Source organism: Vanellus vanellus, assembly GCF_965231255.1.
Source record: "Vanellus vanellus genome assembly, chromosome: 3".
Lineage (NCBI taxonomy): Eukaryota > Metazoa > Chordata > Aves > Charadriiformes > Charadriidae > Vanellus > Vanellus vanellus.
In genome coordinates this window covers 32,305,453-32,329,843 of record NC_138907.1, presented here as the reverse complement: position 1 = coordinate 32,329,843, position 24,391 = coordinate 32,305,453, and the positions used below count along the sequence as shown (strand labels likewise).

General features: G+C 41.9%; 1 protein-coding gene across 2 annotated transcripts in view; it reads right to left on the bottom strand.

Moving 5' to 3' along the window:
• Window positions 1–24,391, bottom strand: part of TTC7A (tetratricopeptide repeat domain 7A) — a gene marked incomplete at its 5' end in the record, with an annotated part of 176,490 nt that overhangs the window by 44,795 nt on the left and 107,304 nt on the right. For both annotated transcript variants that reach the window (XM_082480621.1, XM_082480622.1), the window contains 3 exons: window positions 1,527–1,661; window positions 8,255–8,352; window positions 12,304–12,420. In XM_082480621.1, coding sequence (XP_082336747.1) covers window positions 1,527–1,661; window positions 8,255–8,352; window positions 12,304–12,420 — 350 coding nt within the window. The remainder of the gene's footprint in view (window positions 1–1,526; window positions 1,662–8,254; window positions 8,353–12,303; window positions 12,421–24,391) is intronic.

Sequence of the window (24,391 nt, the reverse complement as noted above, 5' to 3'; positions counted from 1 at the left end):
TTAAAAATGACAGAATAGGACAGAAAAGTTGCAGCTTATAAAAATAAATTCTATCTAAAGGAATTAATTAACACCTTTGAGAAAGGTGCTCGATTTACACTGAAAAGTAATCGTAGCAATTCACAGCTAGGTCACAGCAAGCATTATGTCTTTATTGCTTTTGTCTTTTCACACAGCAGCAAAAATGTAAACTGCCTAGAGATATCTGCAGGATGATGGACAACAGACACCTGACTTCTCATCACAATAAACTCAGTTTTTTTTGCTCCCCACCAGCCTCCTCTGCAGCCTTAAATCAGGAGCATAAACTGAATAAAGCAAAATCTTGCTAATGATTTTGAAGCCCACAGCACATCACTGAAATTTACATACACACAAGCCATTAAGTGAACACATGTGATTAACTTAAAGGATGATGCATTCCATAAGGTAACTTCTTTTGTTCTTTAATAGTTAGCCAAATTGTAACAAAAAGAACGTCACATATTTTGAACCAGAACTGAAGCCTAATTGGTAGGAAATGGCCCACGAAAACAGCTATAAAAATCTTTGCTGAGAAGTAGGGTGAGACTGCCAGGTTTTATGTGAGAATTGTCAATTGTACAGATTAGCTAAATGAGAATTTGAAAGGTTCTCCTGCATACAGAATAGCAAATTATCAGCAAGGTTCCAGTGGGCTGTGCTTTTTTTTTTTTTTCATTGCAAATGGTAGCAGAGACATCTAAGAAGCAATCACAGCACTCAACTGTAATTTCAGGCACACAACTGTGGGCCCAGTTGTGGAAGAAAAGCTGTGTCTTTTAAGAGCAAAACGGCAGGGTCAGAACTCTTTCTATCGGTCCTGAAATGCTGGAATGCAAATGGTAGAACGTGCTGTGCAGCTCCGTTCCTCAGCAAGTGTCCTACATAAAACCGTTTCATGAGTTTGGAGATCGCCTCTGGGTAGAGCTCTTTCTCACTGTTCTCTTTTCCCTTTATGCGCTCTGCTGTAGCATCGCTGCACGAGTGTCTCAAACTGGCATGCAACCTACAAGTCCTTGGGAGATTCAAACAGACAAGGATAAAATGAGTGGAGGGCTTACTCTTTTTAATAATTTTCACTTAAACCTCAGCAAAGACTGGAAAGATCCCAGTCTATAAATAACATTTAATACATGATTCTCCCAGTCTTACTACAGGGAAGTATGCAGAGAAAAGGGAATGAAAATAATTGTCCCTACCAACGACCATTTGCTAATGAAGAGCTACCTACCCTCTTCTTTTAAAACCGTATTTCAGTGATGAGTAAAGTTTTCTGCATGTTATGGAAAAATAGAAGTGAGCTGCAAAATAACACTAGTCCAGTATTTTTTTTTGATATATTGAGTCAAATACCTGGTATCTAAAAAAACAGCTGGGATAGATAGGCAGATTTTCTGCTGGAATAAGGTGATTTCCAACTAATGATTTCAACTACTCCATTAATACTTATGTCATCTCATTCACCACTGGAGGGAAAAAGGAACTCCAGGTTGTCCAGGACTTACCAGCTTGTAGCCAAATTTGTTCAAGAGCTGTCCACAGCTGCATAGGTCCTTGCTTCATTGCGCTGCTCTGCATAGTTATTTCAGACATGGCTTGTTCCAGTCTTGATGCAGCAAGGGAAGAGGCTCGCTGTGATCCTGTGGACCAAACAAACAAGAAGAATAATGCATTTTATACTTCTTTGGGATATTTCTTTGACTCATTAAGGCAGCCGGTCTGATTCCCCACTCACTGCATCAGTTTTATGTAATAAGAACTCCACCGGATTCTGGGGTGAACAACTGGAGAACCACGTTTTATAAAAGGTTAATTTGCTGAAAGAAACCCACTAAATTGCCCAAGGGCTGCAGCTCAAACAAGCGAATTAAGAGACAGACAGTAATTTTATAAAGGTCTGCTTAGCATTCATCAAGGAAGCAACCGTAATTTGCTCATTTGGAAAGCAGAACTCTACCATCAAATATTTCCCACAAATACTTATTAGTAACCCGTTTTATAAGCACACTGTCACCACACAACTACAAAATATGGCCCACTTATGTAAAATCCTAGTACAGCTTTAAAGAGTAGCTTGGCACCATTCACACAGCACACACATTTCAAGTGACATCAATATTGTTCTACTGGTTTAGAGGCAGCGTGGTTTTTCATTTAACCTTGGGGAGCAGAGAGCTCAGTGCTTTGACTATATTAACCTTTAGTATGTGCTGTAACATTTACGCAAGAATAAAGTATTTGGCACCCACATCTCTGGGACAAAACATCACATCAAAAGCTACTCCCAGGAAGAATTCATGGGCAGAGACCACGTTCTCCAGTACAGCAAGTGGGATTACACTGGTGGACTGACCTCTCAGAGGGGTACTCAGGAGGATGGTAACAAAATAAGAAGCTACAAAATGGTATTTCAGAGTTGGCTTTGTAAAGCTTTGGGAAATAAATATTTTAATATACATAGGTTTAATGTGATTTTAAGGTTGATAAGCTCTTTCTCTGGAGAGCTGCTGTGACCAAAGCACTTGTGCTGATTAGCATTACTCTTCAATCTATCCTTAACAGGCTGACATTGTAGACCTCAAGATCCCAGAGTTAAAATCCCGCTTTCTCTCACCGCAGCCACCCTAAGAGAGAGCAGCAGAGCCCAGGAACGGGTACTTGGAGAAGCTGGGATGGCTCTGGGGAAGGGAAGGGACAGAAGGGCAAAAAACCTGTCACTGGGCATATGCATTAAGTGGTCTTTCTGAGATGGACCAGCATGCTTTTCCAGCTGGAGCGTGCTGAAGAGAGGAGTGCCAAACCACTCCTTGCCAGCAGACCATCACCCGGGGCTAGGGCGCCAGCAGGCAGAGCAGCATGGTTCCCTGGCCGAGGTCCCCTGGCCGGCATTCCTCGGAACACCGTGCTAGGAGCCAGCCTTCTGCCAGGCACAAGGGGAGGCACACGTCCGCCCCGCGCTCCTTTGCCACCTGCGCGGCGTGGGGCAGGACACAGCCCGCAGCTTTTACCTTACCCGAGGCAGGGCTGCCTGCCTCTGAGGGTGACACGGCGAGGGAGACGCCGCAAGAGCAACTCGAAGCCCGAAGCTGCTAGGGGAAATATTTGTCCCACTATCTCACCGCTAACTCATGTCATTCATTTTAAGCAGAACTTCAAAACAGCCCTGCAGCGCAGGCGCCTCCCACGGCTCCCTTGGAGAATGCAAATGCACTCTGCCTAGATGCATTTCTTAAATTCCTACGTATTTTCAAAGACATTCCGGATCTAATGTTCCAAGAGATGACAGTGCAGTAATGCAGCAATTACAGCTTTAATGGTATGGTAAAAGCCATTCTGCTTTGCACTGAGAATTTATTATACTTAACAGTTTATTTAACAGATCCATCTTCAGCCTGTTTCACTGCGTGGGATTCCTCCCCCTGCCCTGCCCTGCCCACTCACGTTCCTCTCCCCCCATCCCTCCCTCCACTTAGGAGAAATTTCACCGAAAGTCCCAGGAATTCAAGTCAGACAAGGGTTGTTGAACGCAGGGAGAACTACCAGGCGCTCACCCCCAACCATTCAAAACCTGGACCGCAGCTTTGCAGTGCAGGGGCAAGAAAACAGCCACGTGAACAGCTAGTGATGTTATTTAGGAGGACTCTGAAGCTAGGGCAGACCTCTTGGCTTCTAGATTGGTAAACCTGGAAAAAATTACATGGGCTTTGGGGATTTTGCAGTCAGCCTAACCAGATTCTTATATTAGCACTCCTGATCATATTAGTATGCTTTGAAAGCAACTTTCAGTATTACTGCTGAGGCTGCCCTCCTTCAGAGAGGCTTTCTGGAGCTGTTTCTTGCAAGCACTTGTATGTAATGGTGGTCCGATTGCATTCGGTGGACAGATGGGCTGGTGTTTTATTCGCAACCTCACAGAGCTCAGGGAAATCCTCTTTTCCTTGCAAGTCAATCCAAGGAGACTATGCCATTGTAAGGCACCTTTGTGAATTTTGGAGAGGTTCACACGCTGCTGTGAGGCTGAACAGCCACTCAGGATCTGCTGAAGCATCCTTCCCTCACAAAGCAGGCTTTGCGGGAATATCACTGAGTTGCACTTGAAGAAACACGAGTTAGCTGCTCCTCTTCTCCTTCTCTTCATTAGCCGGGTAGTTGCCAAGAGGGGAAAGCCTGCTATGAGACTGATGTTGCCCAGTGCTGTGGGCTTCAATCTGCACAGCCATAAAAAGGGAACCCAAGTTACTAAGTAATTTACAGTAGAGGCTCTTTGCATTTAACAGCCTTTGGCATTCCAGTCCTTTGATATTTATTCTCTTTTCCTTTTTCAGCCTACACAAGGAAGCAAACCACACTAGGCAGAGACCATCTGATCCCTTCCCATCCCTGCCCAGCCTCATACAAGATATGCTCTGTGTTCTAGACACACACACACACACCAGGTGAAAAGGCTCTCTCCATTCCAGCCCATACCTGCACGTTTGCTACTGCTGCTCTTACCCATTTCTGCCAGACCACTCGCAGGAATGCTGCTAAAAGCTTGTCTGCCCAAATAAATTCTGTAAGAGAAGGTCTTTGCCAGCCTGGCCCTTCTGGACTGAAAAGGGCTCAGCCACAGCTCTGAACCTCAGGCAAGCAATATGGTGACCCTGGGGGTGGACTGAAGGCTACTGGAGCCGGCAAAGAGCATACCTCTAACACACGCAGTCCCCCGAGAGAGGAGGTAGGCATGTATCACACCGGTATCACTCTGACCTCAGGGTGGCAGGGAGAGCCAGAAAAACTTCAAGCAACATTAAAAAGAAGTCTCAAAATGTCTCATTATGAAATGTCTCTTCCTAAAGAAATGTACATCTTTATATGCTAAAAAAACCCACAAAACCTGTCTCACAGAACTTTAATGTCATGCCTCAAAATACATGCAAATGTTGGCATAAGAAGATATCACATCAATTTGTTATTTTAGTGCCGTCTCTTTCTCTTTTTAACAGCTCCACTAGACAGAATATAAACTTCACATTTTACAATAAAGTCTTCCACACATTTTGGAAAGAAATAATAAAAATAACAAAATTGATTTTGTCGTGATGAGCTCTGCGTATAAGCAATACAAAATATATCTAAATAACTTCAAAGCACTGTTCTAGGGTTGTTATAAGACCAAGTTTAATATTTTGCACCTACGAAAAAACTGCTATCAAAATAGAAATGTATCTCAGTAGATTTACAAGGCTTATAAGAAACACAGAATTCCCTAGCCTAAATCACTTCAGGCAAGAGCAGTATAAGATAAGACTAAATCAGAAAAAGAATGAAAGAGCAAGGCAGCTGACTGATATCAGTGAATTTAGTTAGGAACACTGCTCCAGTTAGGAGAAGATGAAGAAAATAAAGAGGAATTAATCTTCCTGGCAGCAAACCTAAAATTCTGGCACAGCAAATAATCTCATTGTGGTCGAACTGAGGGAGAGGCCAGTGTCAAACCCGGCCGCAGTAATCCCCCCAGAAGACGAGCCCAGAGATCACAGAGCGCCTGTGCATTGCAGCGATACTGCCGCACACTCCCAGGGGATTTCGCGATGGAAACCAGAGCCTGTTCCAGAATGATGAAAAAAAAAAAAAAAAAAAAAAAAAAAAATCAGACCTCCTCCCTCCTTCAAAGCAGTCAGCCACGGCTGTAGCTCTGGGGAGGCACAAAGGCGAGAGGGGCTAGAGCTGTACTCTCCAATCTCACCTCCTACTGTCTTCAAAGGGGGTCCCAACCGGGACAACAGCCCCAGCTGCCTCCCTTCTGCAGATGGAGAACAGCAGCACCTAGAGCCTGCAGAGCAGCAAGCCACAGACCCTCGCTGCAAACAGCCAGCGCCAGTCCTGCGCTAAGGCGGATGGTGTAATTTTTGTACGAGCCCTATCCTTAACATCCATCGTGGGTGCATGGATGTTAGCATGGAAACCTATATTCTCAAAGTGGAGGAGGAATACATTTCTTGGCTAAAACCAAGCTGTGTTCAGTGCAAATCACTTTATGTGCGTGAAAAGCTGGTTTAAAGCTTGTACTTTACATGAATTTGCTCTTTCTGGCAGGCAGTACTGTGGCACACAGCACTTTCTGCTAACTACAGCTGCTCCATTGCACGCTGCCTGCTAGAACTGGGTTAAGAGCAGGCTGGAGCAGGCACCCAACCCGGGTGCTTTTTGAGGAGGGCACTAAACAGAGACCAAGCGTGCCTGAGCTTTGCTGTGCCTCTGGAGGAGGTGCTGCAGGTCTGCAGCAGAGGAGAGCGCAAGAGGCAGGAGTGAGGTCTTGGGAAGATGGCACCCCAGCACATCACAACATTACAGGCTCTGCCGGTGACAATTTGGTCTCAAAATCTCAAACCGTGCTATGAAGTGGGTGTAGCCCAAACCTGGCCACGCTCCTTTCTCCAGACAATTACAAAGCAAAGCAAGGGATTTCCAGAAGAGCATGGGATCCACACCCAGAATGTCTTTTACATACCATTAAGCACCAGCTAGAACTGAAGGGGCAGGGATCCACCTACGCTCAGCCCCGCAGTCTAGGCACCATAAGCCACTCCCTGTTTCAGCAGCAGAATGGGAATTGGATGGACAGCAGAAGTACTGTGGCAAATAATATTTTTTTGGTTTTTATTGCTTTCCCAGTAATGCCTTGTGGCTGATGGATTCTGCAAACTATCTACAGCGTTTTCCAAGCCATTTTCCTATATTCACTGAAACTGAAAGTCCATTTTGCTGCCAAGCATCAGGGATGATAAAGGATATTTCACAAATCTTCACAATTATCAAAGTCATGACTATCCTAAGTAATTTTGTATCACCAGGAAACTTTCATGTCATATCCACTCCCTTTTCCAGATAATTTTTAATATGCCAAACAGAACATTAGTATATCCTCTTCATCTATCTGTGCTGAATTTGGCCTGTTCTTTTTAATTAAGCAAAAGACTATAGAACACTCATGTAAACAATGAGGAAAAAGGACCTATACAAAATTCAGAAACTTATCTCAGCAAAGGGTAATAAAATTAAAATTGAATAAAAAGATTAAAAGTGACATAAATAAGTGTGTATAGAATCAGTAAGATTACAATGTCATCAATATAGACCCTAAGGGTTTAACACTACAGACAAAAGAGCAGACACACTAAATAATGTTTTGGTATTTGAATGTTTGTATGCTCAAGACCTAACCTTGCAATGCTTTTTAATCATTGGCGGGTGTAAATGGGGGGTTAAACACACATAATTTAATGTCATGTACTAAACACATAACTTGTCTTCCATGTCAGCCTTATGTCCTGAGCACGACTTCAGTTTCACCAATTCCAAATGTTCAAGATTAAGACTCAGACAAACCCTAATTCCCTAGCCCCAAAGCATGAGACTTGTTAGAGTTAGTTATTTTAAAAATAAGCTTTTACATTCTTGTCCAGTTCCTGAATTTGTGAGGTTCTTTTTTTTTTTTGCCAGTGTTTTTCTATATCCGCAAGAGTAGAAAATTGCTTCCCTAAAAAAACCCAAACCCTAATTAAAAGGCAAGTTTCTCACATAATCATCTGATTTTGAGAGTTAGGGTTTTAAAGGAAGCACCAAGTATCACGAGACTTATGATAAAATCACAAGTCAGGAGCACTCTCTGAAAGCCTTCTTTCCCCTTCCTGCCAAGATTAGCTTTGATGTCTCAGTTATTTCCATCTGACTATATCTGTTACTGTGAATGTGTATTTACCATATAATAAAGCATCACAAGTTTTATGTACAAATCCCAAACCAAATCACCTTCTAATAGGAGCTGACACTTTCACTCAGCTTTCCAAAACCACAATAATAGCTGACTTATCAGGACATCTAAAAAGGATTAAATTCGGGGCGGGGAGGGGAAAGAAGAAGGAGGAAAAAAATCCACCGAATCATACAGTTCTTGCAGAAGTATAGTGAATTCCCATCTAATACTTTTCATGCTCGTCTCAGAGACCTTTGTAAAAGAAAGCAGGAACTCGTATCTTTGTTTTATGCATGGGGAAGCCAAGGTACAGACAAACCACAGTGACACATTCTGCATCAGAGATGGTCCTGGAGACAGATCAGGACCTCCTGACCACCAGCCCAGCAACATGCATGTGCATGCACAGCCTCCCCCTTGCTGAAGAAAATGAAACATTCCTTTACCACAAAAGCATTCATTTAGGATGGGAAAGCACAAATCTTGTTTCCTCACCAGAATCGGTATCATGAGCATCCGGAAGTGTGAGATGCAGTCCGTTATGCTTTTTGATCACTGGCGTTTCGGTCACACTACTTCCTTTCTCAGAGCCACTGAAAAGAAACAAAATCGTGTTACCTGGCCACCTTTTAGCGGAGAGACAATGTCCTCCTTGAAGCAGGCAAGTGTCTCATCTAGCTGCCACTGGGACTGAAAACGCAAGTCTTCCAGTTGCAGGCAATCAGCTTCTTGAATGTATTGTTTTAACACCCTCACCCTTCCAATGGACAGGAAGGTCAGACACAGTGCCCAACATGGGCTTCAGGGCACGTGCCACTATTAGTCCATCTGGCTCTTGGGGTTTTTGCAAACCACTGGACAAGGAACATGTTGGCAACTACAAGCCAGACAGAGGAGGCCAACCAGCAGCCCCACGCCCAGGAAGAACCACCATCCCTTGGGCTTGTCTGCAGAAGGATTTGTTGACAGGTCTGCTGTGCTGATCCTTCTGAAACAGACCAATTACCACCTTCCACCTAGATGCTAATTTCTTCATTTCAAAGGGATTATTTTCTCTTCTTCTACCTTTGTTCTGTTCAAAGAGAGGAGGAAGATAAAAGCTACTGCTTTATGAAAGGAAGACTATCTGGTCTGCTCTTCTACTAGACTTCTGTACTCACAGCAGAGGTCTTCCAAAGGGAAACTAAAAAAAAAATAAAAATCATGTGCCTAATGAAAATCACTTAACGTTGATCTCCTGAGCCTTCCTGTCACCACATAGTCTGCCATCCCCCCTAGGATCAGATGGTGATGATATCTCCTCTCATCATCCATTAAGGGACAAAATATCAAAAGGAAAAGTGACTGCCCTGGCTACTTTTTCTGGCATGCTTCCAAGCCTGCAGATTAGCCTTTGGACAACATTCCTTCCAGGAAACATGCTGTCAGAGAGTCACGATTGCTGTGGATGCCCCATCTTCCAGTCTGATCAGTCCTTCGGTAGGGATTGCACAGGGTTCCCTTGAATTTGCATTAATCTAGCAGAAGAATTAGCTTGGGACTGCTATTTGGTTTTAAACACGATTATTCTGTTATCACAGAAAACAACAGCAAAATATAAACCAAGTCTTGTCCTTCCCAGCTAACAATCTAGGACTGAAAGCCACTTACTGTCATTCATCATAGTGGTAATCTTATTTGCAAGAGCTAATTAACCTGTTACTTGGGCTTTGGGATCAAACGTTACAGTTTCTGTTAATGGACCCTGAATTCTTGGGAATTTGACTGCGCAAATCTCTGGCCTCGACTGGGCCTCCCTGTCTTCCATAATGGTTTCCGCACTGATACCCCATTTCAGACTATTATGTGGTGACAGATACAAGGGAAAAATTAAATTCTCTGTCCTGCGCCCTCAGCCTTGCCTAGCCAGGGCTAGCCCAAGCAAAAATGCCCTGGCTGGGGGCTGCTGGTGGAACTGCAGGGGCATTTCTGTGTTGCTGGTGTGTTGTGTATGCAGGGACATAGCAGCTGCTCTTCCAAATATTACTCCTGTGAGACGAGCACTGCTTTGATGCATCAGCCATCATCGTGAAGTCACTGTTCAGGCACATGGCTGAACACTGGCTTACACGCTACACTCCCACACAAAGGACAGGTGAGGAGATCGGTTGATGGCGTAAGTTTGGCCACAGTAAAAGCTGACCACAGGGGAGCAGCATTCCGAGAAGGCTTGAGGAGGTGGCCTCAGTTAACAAGATGCACCTCAGTACAGTCAACAGCGCTGCCTTCTAACTGGGAAAACAGACTGAAATCCCAGCCTGGAAGCCCAGTGGACTGCATTATACAAAACAGCCACTCCCAACAGCTTTATTTGTTATGCTGGAGAAGGGCTGAAAATGAGCTGCTCCTTCAAAGCTGCAGCACAAGGCCTTCAGCCAAGAAAGCTTTTCCATGCACCACGGAAGGGACAGAAGCCAGATGATTTACCTTCCGCATACGGCACGGGAAAGGCTGACAGTGGGACATGTTGCCAGTCCACTGCCCGTGTTTTTAAAAGGCAGTTGAGACAGCAGATAAAACGGTGACAAAAATTGCTGAAGGAAACGCTGTGAGAGACTGCAGAGGCACCAGTTTATCAGAGAGAAGACAAGAGGGGACTTAAACACGGCATACGAATAGCTGCCTGGGGAGAAAACACTGGGCCCTGAAAGGCTCTTTAGTCTAGCAGAGTCACAGTAAGATTGCAAAGCCGGGAAACTTAGGCCAGACAAATGCAACCAAATGTAACTAAAGTGCAATTTAATTGTGTGGGCGATTAGCTACTGATTGAACTAGTAAACAGTGTTGGGTGCAACAGCTCTCAACCTCAGGTAAATACAGGTTTGTCTTTTCCAAGAAGCCCTAAAAAAATATCTGTGTCCAAGTCTCACTGATAAGAATTCCCCTTAAGTTCCTTTGCAAGCCCAACCCAGAATATTTTACATATTTGTTAGCTGATACTGCTGCCAATTTGATTAATGCAAGGGGCTTCCTGGGTCACTGAATCCAGTCTAAAACTGCAGGTGCCAAGTTCATTCTTGTTACCTTTCAAGCAGTACTTCCCAATACAAAATGCTTTATGAATTATTTTTTGAGAAAGCCAAAAAGTCCCACTGGGAATAGCAGCGAAATACACATTAGAGTTCCTAAGAGCAAACGCAAAGCAATTTGGTTTGTTTAGGCTTCTATGGCTAAAGCTTATCAAAAGCCTCTAAAGCTATCGCATCTCAGGTTTTTAAGTATAACAGCCAAAGCACAGCTTGGGATTCGAATGCAGTCCAAATTTATTTGTCTGGTTTCCAATGTACTCTCTTCAGTCTCAGGCTTGCAGCCCCCCCTTGCAAGAGTAAATCTTACTCAGTCCTAATTATTCAGCGTGGATTTGATCAGCTTCATGACGACTACTCATGGATATAAAGATTACTCATGTGAGAGGTACATGATTGAATCCTTAGCTAGAGACTAAGGCCTAAGGAAATCGATGATTCCAGCTTGTAACAGACCATTTCTCTGCTGCTATGTAAATATCTTGAGTTTTGTGTTCGGTCTGCTGCTCATTAGCTAAACCAACAAGGAATTACTAATAATCCCTCAAGGACAACTTGTATATACACATGCATCATTGTGTACATATACTTCTTATAAAGCTTATGTAAATGCATATAGAAACTGAGGAACAATACAAGCTTCATCAGTCTGCTGTCTTGACTGTTGCCATCAAGCATGCTGTCCTTCCCATCAAACACAACCTCTACGGATATTACAGGTGAAAGATAAGTACAGTTTGGGATAACATTCTCAAGACAGTTGTACAGCAGTAGCATGACTGGGACAATATCCAAAGGGTGTGGGAAGGAAGAAAACCCAACCTGGTAACTTTCACACTTTCTAAACTTTTCCTTTCAGAGGGGAAGCAGATGAGAGGGAGGGAACAAACAGGGAACCTAGCGCAGTTTAAATGCAGATTTATTAGGACAAGGGAAGGGAGAAAGATGCTACATCCTTCACTCCTTACTTGCCCAGTTAGCACCAGGCTATGCGACTGGCGTGCAACCACAGCATATGACAGAGTCTTGGCTGTGTGCCTTTCCTTGGCTTACTCCATTCAGGACCGTGTCACCCCCCCACATTCCTGGGTGGTGCCAACTACTGCAGACTATGAACAATAGCTGATCGATACTCACACTATTGAAAAAAAATCTGCCCTCCATTCCGGACATCTGAATATGGATTGAGATGCTTAGACATTCAGATTAGAAACTCTTGGTTCAAATTGCTTCTTCAATCTTAAAATCTTGAGATTTTGTTTTATTTTGGGGTGTGTGTTTGTTTTCTTTTTAAATCATGGCTATTAAAATCTTGCTCTTTTTTTTTTTTATTCACAGCTAGAAAAATTACTTATGTTTATTTTTAAAAGTGCTGTTTATTACCACTTTGCAAAATAACTTAAGTATATAGACAATTAAAGAAGATAACTTCATTTCCATCATGAAATCTGAACTTGTTAAACAGTGGAGAAAGCCTACCTGTGCTGTAAAACATTATATACCATCTGCCACATCTGCAACATATGTCTGCATGTCACCAGAGCCTCTTCGGGTCCTTTATGTATCCATTCCAGTTTTACTTTGGTGAAGAGTAAGCTGCAAGATGAAAAAGAATAACTTCTGTTTTATTGGCATCTCATAAATGTGGAGAATCAGTATCACTCCAGCAAGATCCTGGCAGCCAGCATTTTTACTTGCTTTGTATGTGCAGCAATAAAAGAAAACACCATAGCACAAAACATTTCATTTGGCTCAACTTTGATTCCCCACAAGGAGATGAGAGGATTAACAATATTCCTCAGCTGCAGTGAAATTTGCGTCACAAAGCTGGCAGGACAGTGTTAAAAGCAATACATTGCGAAGCTAACAAGGTGAAACACGCAGTGAATCTCCTTTTATTTTGGACAACATTGAAAAGAGAATAAAAGGGAATTGCCATAATACATATGCCAGACTGTTTGCTCAGGCTGGCATCTTCCTATAGCACTGGCTTATATAATAAATTTCAGACAAAAGACCCAACACACTTAATATACACAGACAATTATGCAATGCCTCACAGGAAGGAAATGCTTTTTCTTAACCCCAGCTGGCGATCATCTCATGCCCCTCGGCAAGACAGCTGATAGTCCTTGTACATTCTTGTTCTAGGTAGTTAACTGCTGCTACTATTCTTATACCTAGAGAATACGTACTTGCACAGACCACTGGAATTCAGCAGAATTAGGTCAAGCAGAGGTTAGAAGACAGATTCGGCAATGACACAATCTACCACTTGCTGTTAGCGTGGCTTTTAAACACCATCCTTCACAACACCCATTTTATTTTTTTTTTTAATTGCCATGGTGATTGAATTTATTATTATTAACTAATGTAAATTTACTTCTCTGCTTTAAATGTTTTCATAAAGTCCAAGTTCTACACGTTTTGAATTAGCTTGATATGTCTAGCAATTAATACACTGGAGGCACATATACGTACATACATGCATACATACATCAGCAGCTGAATGCTAAAAAACTTAAAACCAGTTTTGTGAATGTGACCTGCAGGCTCCTGGGGAACCCAAAGAACCTCAGAAAGAGACAACAGCAATTGCATAGGTGATGTTAGAGAGGACTTTGCAGCTGAATAAGAGATCGTTCACTTCCAATAATTAGAGATCTGCATCCAAGACTCTGCGGTGTGTACCTACAATAACGTGCTAAAATGTCAGTCCCACTCTGCACTAACAAATATCGGGGTTTTGTGGTGGGTTTTTTTGTGGGACAGAGGTGTGGGGGGGGTGGTCACCAAAATGGAGACCAACTGTCCCGACTGCTATAGGGAAGTCTGCTCACAGCCACTGCTACTGTTTGACCTCACCAGACAAGCATTCAATGAAATTCCCCAGGTACAAACTTAGGCTAGGAAAGGAAGATCAAGATCCACAATCAAGGGAATTTGTCTTTGTCCTTTACTATTTTATATCCCTACCTGTTTACCTTTGATTTTCTTGTTACTCATCTGAGCAAAACAAGTGCTAATAAAAACATCCCCTGCTCTTGGAGATGCTGACCCCCTAACTGAAAGGAAGCACCCTTCACTCATGATTCAGGCTAGGTACAAGGACTGATCAAAATTTTTGCTGGGACAAAGAATATGACAGTGGATGCATGCTTAAGAAAAGAAAAATGAGACTGAATTTGAAATAGTGGTTAACAATGGAAACTTACCAGTGATGTATGCTGCTCTGTACCCCTTAGTTAACTGGGCTCATAAGAACAAAGCTTGTTTTAATACAACAGAACACAGAATCAATCACTTTGGAACAAGGAATGTCTATCGCACTAGAAAGATGGGAGATTATATCCTGGAGTGTAACGGTATTATAAGAGATGGCTTCATGAACATGAAGTTCCTGAACAACACCGCAGTCAAGAGGTCAAGCAATCCTTATCATCCGTATACTGAAGCACAATCAAGTAGGAGCTGGTAGATGTGGTTATTCCTGTTCACAGCATCAGCAAGACATGTACTACAATCCTCTTTCTAGTTCTTGACTTTAACTCCAAAAGACGACTAAAAGTGGGATGAGGGATGAGGTTCAGAAAAAGCCTCATCAGAGGCTTAAGAAGCTCAGTTTGTTTGGTTTAACTAAGAAGGAGCAAAGAAATTATTTTGCCCCAACCTGCAAGCACCTACATGGAGAAGCATCTAATTGTGAGTCCTTGATCTAAAAGAAAAGGTATCAGAAAATCCAAGGATTCGTTGGTAGCTGAAACTAGTCAAATGGACATTTATCAGTAAATGCAGAGACATAACTATCAAAGCAAATAATCTTTGCAGCAACTGCCTCGTGTGCACAGTAAATTCTGTAGTCTTTAAAGCCTTTTCAGCAAGACAAGGATAACATCTGGAAAGCAATGCTAAGGCACAAACAGAAGGTACGGGTTTGATGCACAGGCTCATGAGTGAGCTGCTTTGGATTGCGCTGTACAGATGGGTGAGACTGCCTCATCACCTTCCTTCTGGCAATTCATCTGTTAAAAATATTCTACTAGCCCAGGAAACTACCACATTGAACAATCTATGCTATCTTAAGCATACAGAGTATTTTTTAAACCACCACAAACATTCGAAACGAAGGACCTTCTAAAGCCCCCTATGACCCTCCTTGCAGCAGAAGACTGGTGGTCAAGAAGCCTAAGGCCTAGAGAAGAAAATAGTTGTACTACATGCCTGAATAACTCCATGCTTTTGAGCGCTGTAGGATACCGTTTTAATATTAATGACATAGAATACTATAGGAATAAAGAATATGTTAACAGTCAAACTACTATATAGGAGGGATACATTAAGGATTCTTCCTCTCTTTCACATTAGTAGGGATATAGATGGCTTAGTTATCTGTAGGCGATTAAAATAATTACATAGTACATTCAAACACTGCAGTTAAACCTTAAAAAAACAAATGCTTTAAGTTCTTCTCTCTGTCACTCTGATGCTCACTGTTTACAGTGAGTATACATCAACTTCTTTGGATGAAGATGCGATGGGCTCTCTCAGGAGAGAGAACAACTAGTGAAACATGGGAAAAAGCAAATCTCTCACAAAAACATAATGAAGTCTCAGCAGAATATTATCACCAGTCGTAAAGCACAGGCACACAAAGGTTAAAAAAAAAAAAAAAAAAAAAAGTCATGCAACTTTAGCAACTCTCTGCAGTGCAAAATTACCAGATCTCAGACATACCATGAGCTGTTGTGGTAATTCACCTTTGGAACGCTGCTATTCGTGGTATCGTGCAATAACATATTGAACCAAACCAAAAGGCAAATGGGAAGAACATAAGTGGCAAAAGGAATCCAATCATACTGACAACAGTAGTAAACAATGCAATTAAATATGATAATTAAAAGGTGAAAATAAAATTAGTATGTTAGGCTGTATGTGCTATATGCTGTTTGTTTTTCTCAGCTTCTAGTAAATTTTGTAACAGCAAACACAAATAAAAACATAGGGAAAACACTGAAGTGAAGTAGGTGCCAATATCACTTATTTCAAGCTTATAATTTTATTACCGAGATAGCACTCTTGCTACAAATAAACCTAATGGGTATTGTGTCATATCAGCGTCTGCACACAACTCTCAGGGGCATAAATAAAAACCACGTATGCACAGATCTTGCCTTATTATATTTTCTTAATATCATTTTACTGTACTTTTGTATGATGCTTATAATATTAAGCAGAGCAGACTCAAAGAGATTCAGCATATAAAAATAGCCCCAACATTATCAATACAGTCATTGGTAATTCTGTTAGCCTCTGAAAATGAAAACAGAGTGGTTTGGGCTAAAGCAAACATATAAATTGCTACTACATAAGCATAGAAAAAGAGCAAAAAATCCACAAATCATTCTTGTAATGTGTGTAATTTCAGGGATGGTAACAATGGAAAATAACCAGTGCTTACTCTTGATACTGGACTCTAAGCTCCATCTCGGAACAGGTTTTCTTTTATCGTTTAAGTGGACAGTATACAAAGGCTTTTATTCCCTGATGTAACGTCAGGTTACTGCCACAGGGAAACCAACAATATCTATCACAGTAACAGTAACTCTGGCAAATTAAAATCTGTGTATGGCTGACTTTGCTGTGGTATGAAGCTCTGAAAATACAAAATTAGGTTTCCCAAGTATCAAAATTTCAGTAGTATAAATGACATAAATATCAGTATAATATGCCATGCATTGTAAAAAAATTAGGGACTGGAATACTGGAAGGCCTGTGACAATTTTCAGCAGAAAGCAAGCTACTTCGGTTGATTTCAGGAGGTATTCAACATTTTTCTTCATAAAGACTGATTTCAGCTGCCGCTACTCACCACGTCTCAAGGCCTGGCCAAATACATCTACCCAGCCCTCCTGAAAGTCTTCTAATCCTACCTGGCTAAACGCTCAGCCTTTAAGTTCTTTAATACTACCCATGAAGAGGCAGTTCTTTCCTATCATTGACAATCTAATTACTGAGGTTTAATAGTTAATACTTATTATCAGAGGGTTTCATACGTGCATGAGGTATACTATAAATGCTTACGAGCACATCTGTGGAAGAAGTTAACTTGCTATGTTTAGTAAAAACCTACTGACTACTTTATGGATGCTATAGGAGTACATAAAGATTTATTAGTCAGTCAGTTATTGGGACTTTTTAAAGCTGCTTGAAAACGGGAGGTTTTAGTATCAAATGTAGCCCTTTAACTACACATTGTATAGCATCACAATGGGATCTCTATGCCCTATCATCTGACAAGCAATAAATAATGCTAGTACTGTAACAAACAACGCATTCCACTCATTTCAAGGTTGAGAGACTAAATTAGGAATAATGAGTATTATGTAGTCATTTATCTATATGTTTTGCCATTCACTGGCTGCTTATAAGCCCTCCAGTTTTTCAGAGCTTGTCAGCAGCTGCTCACAGATCTTCAAGCTTTACCAGATCAGGGCCATCATTCCCCAAAGTCTTTCGTTATTGACCCAGATTTGCCAACCTACACACGGAGCCGCTGGGTTATTTTGGATTTTGAATACAAAAGGAAACAAAACACAACACCAAAACCAGCAGCAATATGTCCCAGTTCGCAGAGACGATTGTGTGTATTAGTACGAAGATACTGAACTTCTGCGACTAATATTTGTACTTTGGTTTTTTCATTAAATGACAGGATGCATGTGCCCATTTGTTTGTGTGTTTACAGACATTTGCCTGGAGAGAAAAACAGAATCCTAGTCACAGCTCCAAGGACAGCAAATGCACTTTATCCAACGTCTGACTGATGGGGTGTTGGAGCAGTGCGCAAGTGCCACTGGACAGCAGAGTCCAGCTCACCCTCCTACCTCTTTGAAACCCAGATAAATATTCCGCATCAGCTCCAACGAAAAGCAGGGGAGTGCCACAACCTGGATGGGGATGGCCCGAGGATGCTTTCAGAGGAACTGGGAGGCATGGTTTCAAACCCCCAACGCTTTGATCACTGATCTCTTGAATTGGTTTCTTCTGCTTTAAGGTAACATAGGGAAAAGGAGGATACAGATGGATATAGACTGATCTAACAGACCTGGAAAGCGGATGGAGGAGGTAAGAAGAATGATCAAAGTTTTGGAACGCTTTTGATATATGGAGATAGTAAATAGACTTCTCAGCCTGGAAAAGAGGCTGAGAGGAGATGACAGATTTATAAAATCATGAATAGCATGAAGAAGATCAGGAAATCAAAGCAGCCTGTGTTGTTTCAAATGAAAGAAGTAAGGAATATCCAATAAAGCAATCAAGCAGTAGATTTAAAATGAGCAAATGAAGTGCTTTTTCATACAGCACAAAAGTAAAGTGCAAAACCCATTTCTACAGGATGTTCTGGAACAGACACATAAATAGGTTCAAAAAGGGATTAGATAAATTCACGGATGACAGGCCCATCAGGGGCATTAAACACAACCTAATGCAACCTCTGGCTCTGAAAGCCTCTGAACCATGCAGCTGACAGAAGAGGGGAGGATCATCCTACTGCCATGTTTCTACATGCTTTTCCCTGTGCACTCACCAGATGCCCTGCTGAAGATAGACAAGCCCTTAGTTTGATCAAGAATGGCCATTCTTACATTTTGATATGGCAGAAATACGATTGCAGCCCGTGTTCTTTTTATAGCCCAGATTGTCTGGTCTTGTTTTATCTGCCAGTACGAGAGGATGTTGTATCTGGTACTGTAGTATCTTCACAGCAAATTAGCTGCTCAGTTTATCAGTTGCTGAGTTTAGCTTCAGTGGTGAGTCACCTATACAAGCCAATTAGTTTATGTATACTCTTTCACCATATCCATTATGGTTTCATTAACCTTCCTAGAGCACCCACTAAAGCCCTGCTCATGTTATCAATAAGAAAGTTGGCAAAATTGGAAAGCCGCTTTTAATCTCCTGCGTTTTTGTTGAAAAAATCAACATCAAAGTTGCTGTCTTCTCAAATAACTCAGTGCTTCTTGCAGTCTCCTGACATTTAAGGGCACATTCTCTAGTTAAATTAATGCCAGCAGCGCTGACTGCAACCTCCTTTTATAACTTCATGCTCTGCCATGTTATCTATCACTTTCCCTACAAAAATAAATTGATCATATACTTTTACAGACACACAGTCCTTTTTTTATGGCTCCCTGCCCACTTACCCCCCAATATGAACAAAAAATAAAAACAAGCAGCCTGGCAGCATGTCTAGAGAACTGTTGACTTCATCTTCCCAGCCCAGGAAAACTAGCAGACTCAGAGCTGACATCTCCTTTAGAAGAACATCCTGCGTAGAGCCTCAGTCTTGTGTGACAACAGCAATTCAGCTAACGTTGCTGCATGCTAACTACAACTGCAACAGCACAACACAGGGCGAGAACAGCTTTCAGAGAGGTAGATTCGAGGCTATTTCAAAATTTACACAATGAAGACAATTTGCTAGGCTTATCCTCATGACACAAGGCAGCTAGAAGGCTCCTGCACATGGAGTAGGAGGGAAACAGAAGTGGTGATGAGAAAAGCGAATATTGCAGCCCAACCCGTCAGAGACTGCATAGCAAAAACAAATGAGCAGCCACTGGCAGGGCTCAGCTCTGGGTGGTTTTTCTTGGACTGCTTCCTCCTGTACGCTGTGGCATGAGCCTAACGGCAGAAGGGCTTCCTGTCAGTCAGGTGATGGTCCTGCCAACGGACTACGTTGCGTATCTCTGTATGGACCCAAACGTCACTTCCCAAGACAAACATGTCTGCAGCCAGTCTAGCAACCTCATGCATCTATTTCAGCATTCAGTTCCATCAGATTCACCTGTGTTGCAGAGGGCAAATACGAGTCAATATTGATGTGGCCCACCCAGAAACTGCCACTTCCATTGGAAGGAGGTCTTGTAACACAACCGCTTTATCCACTAAACCCAGGCAGATTGTCACTTGAAGGAAAAACAACGACTGAATAATAGTCTGCTGAAAGAAAAAGCACTCTGATTTGCTGGCAAAAGAAAAAACAACAACAAAAGGAGCGAAAGTCTTCCTTGTCTTCACATTTTTTTTCAAAATCAAGCCATATCTAGCGATACCAAAGAAAAGAAGGCACAAAAAAGGGTGATCAGAATTATTGTCTCCTTTCCTTTTAGTTAGACAATTCATTTTGAATCCCAGACTTGTGGTATTTCACTTTTTGTTAAGAACGCAGGAATCAAGCTAATTGTCAGTATAGCTGCCTTCTCTCACCCTGCGTTACATAGGATCTTTTGGGTGATAGACCCTAAAGTTTTAATCTTCTTCTCACCCTGCTGAGGAACTGGCAATAAAATGATTTTGTGCCATCACAAATCATCTGCATTTCAGTCCATATCTCACCCGAATAAAGACAAAAATAATTTTCACAACTGTAAGTTTTACAGCAAAATCTGGAAAACAAAAGTTTCCAGTTTTGCTATGCAGAATGTTTACATCAATTTTTTATGCTCAATTTCCCCTCTGTAAGGACAGTGCATTAGACTTTTTCTTGCAACACTTCAGATGATGTTAAACTCAAGTTTAATTTGCAAGTGTCCCCCCCGTGCTATTTTGTCAACTGATTTTTCTCTGACAGGCTCCAACTACGCAGAGTACTCCCCATTGCACTGGACACTGCACAAGCACATTTGGATACTGGGGCCAGGTCTCAAGCGCCCAAGGCTAGGAGCTTAGAGGTCTACCTCCTATTTAATTTCAATCCTGATTCCAGTAGGAGTTCAATGTGTAGCTTCTCCAGCAGATCTGAGCCCTGGCACTTAGATTCAGGTGACTCTGTGGTGCAGTATCTCTTTTGTGGGTATAAGCGGACACCTACGTGGCAATGTGCAATCTCAGGAGTGTACTGGAAATGGCGGTCCACTGTCTCTCGCCTGTGGTGGCAGTGTGGCCAATAACCTATAGCTTGGGCTGGGGACATGGGAAAGCCGTGCTCCATTTCTTGCTCTCACATGGCCTCTTGGCCGGTTTTGAGCAAGTCACTTCAGCTCCCTGTGCTCCGAGTCTTCTAACTGCAGAGCTGGTAATGGGAATGACGTTTGCAAAGCATTCAGAGAACGAGATTCTTCACCATCGCCCTCCCCATATCCTTTCCATTCAATCTCTTAATACCGGAGCTCTCAACTTCAGAGTTGTTTGAGGACAGGAAGGAAAGCAGGTTGAGCTCCTCTGTAACTGACATAACTTTTAAAACATTTTCGCAGCTGTTGGGCCTGATTCTTCAGAATTTCATCAGATGTGCCCCTGGGTAAATCCAGCCAGCCCTGATTAAACGGGAATTCATTCGGAAAGGCAGAGCTGAGAACTATCATGCTGTCACAACCACTGGAATAACTCTTGATTTACAGAAACGGAAAAGGAAACCAGGCCTAGGGTCTCTAATTGCTGAGCTGAGATCCTGCCAGACAAGAAAAGAGCATTAACTGGACAAAGCTGAAGTCCTTAATATGCTGCCAATACTTCCTATCCCCTAAGACTGCAGAACTGTATGCTTCACTTACACTTCTAAACTCTTGTGTTTTTCAGAAAAGCTTCTAGGACCAGCAGTTTAGGCAGCTTTTAGAGGAAAGGATACCAGGACTCTGGCCAATAAAGTAACATTCGACATCAACCTCCAAGTCACCTCAATCTGCAACCGAGAACACACCTTCTCTCTGGAAAGATATGTCAAAATCCTAGTTTGCATATTTAAAATAGTGTGAAATACCTTCTAATTAAACCAGTGTCAAGGTAATAAAAAGTGATAGCATACTCATATTATGGTATAAATTATGCAATAGTAAAGCAGAACCCCTCCCACAGGATTAATAAAACATTTCTACTCAACTAGACACATGTATGAAATCTTGTGTGCTACTGATACTTGGAGCTAAAAGTCTGAAACTGCATCATAGCACCACTATATTAGTAAATTAGAACCACACAAAATTTGGCTTTGGTATAAAAACAACAGGTTAGGCGTAAAATAAGCTTTTCTTTTTTGAAATGCATTACACAATGTTGTTAAACAGACCTCACTCTATCATTTTATTTTGGGGCAATATAATTTATGCCACTTTGGCACTACTCCAGCAAAGCACTTACAAAAGGTCTTAATCTTTAAGCATGAGTAGTCCTGCTGAAGTCAACAAGTCAATTATTCCTCTACTTAAAACTAAGCGTGTGCTTAAGAACCTTGGTAGATCCAGGTCTTTATAAGGAGAAGAATTATCAGAGTCTCTTCTAACTGTGTAAACGTGGGTAACAAGAAAGGCCAGAGTCTGATGATATTTAGTGCTATCTGCATGTCTCAGCAGAGGTGAAAGACAGAAGTCCATCTGCAAAACACCACTGAATTTCACTACGTGATACTGGTTCTGGGGGCATGTTTCAATCTATGTTCTGGCTAAGACAACCCACCATACAGTTACGACAGTTCAGAGCCAGTGCTTTTTATAAGATGAGCTTGTTCAGCGAGATATGAAGGAACAGGTTTCCATGCCAGCCTGAAAAAAGATGGGGAAAGGCATGCTTAAAAGGTGAAAGAAGCAACAGAAGTGAAGAAAGACAAAAGCTCCTCCATTTCAGAAAAAAACACACGATCTAGAAAAACAACCTGCGTTGCGGTAAGTAGACTGAAAACTGCTAGCTTCACCAGAGAAAATCCTAGAGAAAGAAATGGATATTTTGCTACCAGCAGGAATCACATTTGCCTAAGTCTGCAAAGCAAAACCATGACGTAATTGCAGTCTATGTTAGCACCAGTGCCAGCTGAACACAGCGCAGTAACAGCAGCAGGAACACACAGGAGCATGACCTTTAACGCAGAGCTAGCAACCAGCCTACAGGCCCGCGGCTGTACTTCAACAGCGAGATGTGCTGAAGATAGCGTTACTGCCGTTTCACTCAACCCTTCGCTGGCACGATTAAGTTAACCTAACAAAACCCATGCTTACCATTTGGCTCGACACGGCACACTGACTTACAAAAATAAGACAAAATTGCATTCATGGTTGGGCTGGGTTGCTTTTTCACCCCAGACAGTGTTTTTGGAGATGCACTAAATTTCCTTATAAAGCTCCTTCATCCTGTACAAAGCTAATTGCAGGGTCAGGCTTTGTAGCCCTCAATGCCTGTCAGGTTTGAGACCATGCAGACCGGCTTTGGCGACGACGGCAATTTTTGTCATGTTGTTACCCTCCCACATAGTACAGGCTTGCCACAGACCTCCGGCCAGCCGTCTGAACTAATATCGTGATAGCTCTCCTTAACCATTACTCTGAGACAAAATCAAAATCGGAATATAACAGTGAACCGCTCTGCATGTTTCCAGTCACATTGAAAGGGGTCACTATGATGTAAATACACACTGGAAGCAAAGCCCGACTGACTGTATTTTTTAATAAATCCAGCTTCTTCAATATATGTAGAGACACTCTTCTCTGAGTTGAAGTATGTGTGCAGCCGCTTAAGTGTTTCAGTTTAACCTAAATAGTCTTTGTTTTCATAGTACAAATAGAATTAAACATAAAACAATTCTTCAGATTTTCTTCCTAAAAATTTTCCAACTACACACATCAACCCAAAGATGCTGCCTACTTACGGAACCCAGTTCCACAGCTTGCATCCTTGACTACTACTTCAGCACAAGGTTTTCCTAGCAGAGAGCTGTGCCCAGTTCAGCTGAACACTGATACAGTTCAGGACCTTGCAGGCTGTATTTTAAATGTGAAGCTTCATTTCTTAGCCTTGCTGGAAATGGTTGCTTCAGTGTCGCACGTCTGACTCCAGCAGGTGCACCCTACGCTGTACAAATGAGCTGAGTCACTGCTCCTGAGTAACAAAGAAAAATCAGCAGTCTCTCAACCCGTCAGAAATACCTAACAGATTTCAAATAGAACAAAAAAGCTAATAGAACAAAAGCTAAAAGCCTCCAAAGAAATATATGCAGGGTTAAAAAAAAAAAAAAAAACAAAATAAAAAGAGAATCCATGGCAGACTGAGCCTAAAATCAGATTAATGGATTATTTTTCTGCAATATCTATTACACCCCAATGTGACAGATCTTCCAGATGCGCTGAGAAAAGATGACACGATATTATAGATTCCAAGCACTGCATGGGTGATTAAAGAAAATCCTTTGGGAAAACATGCATAGTTATTACATTTCGAATGTTCCAAAATAGAAATATTTGGCCTTCTTTCAACAATAGCCTGAAAACACACCTCAGTGTATAACTGCAAATTCAATTTAAATGCTGGATAGAATAAAATAGGCTCGACTGTTGAAGAACAGTCTCATTCACACAGTACAGTGCAGGTGATAGGATTAGTGGTTTTGGATTTACTTTTAGATTCTTCACCCACAGATTACTGGAAGACTTTTTTTTTTTTTTTTTGGAGAAACAGCGCAGCACTTAGCAACCACTGACCTTTCCATATTTTTAACGCCACAGTGCTTCATAAGACTGAACTCTGTTCCAAAATTTAGAGCTAACAGCTGCAATGAAACAGGTAAAAGGAACTAAGCATT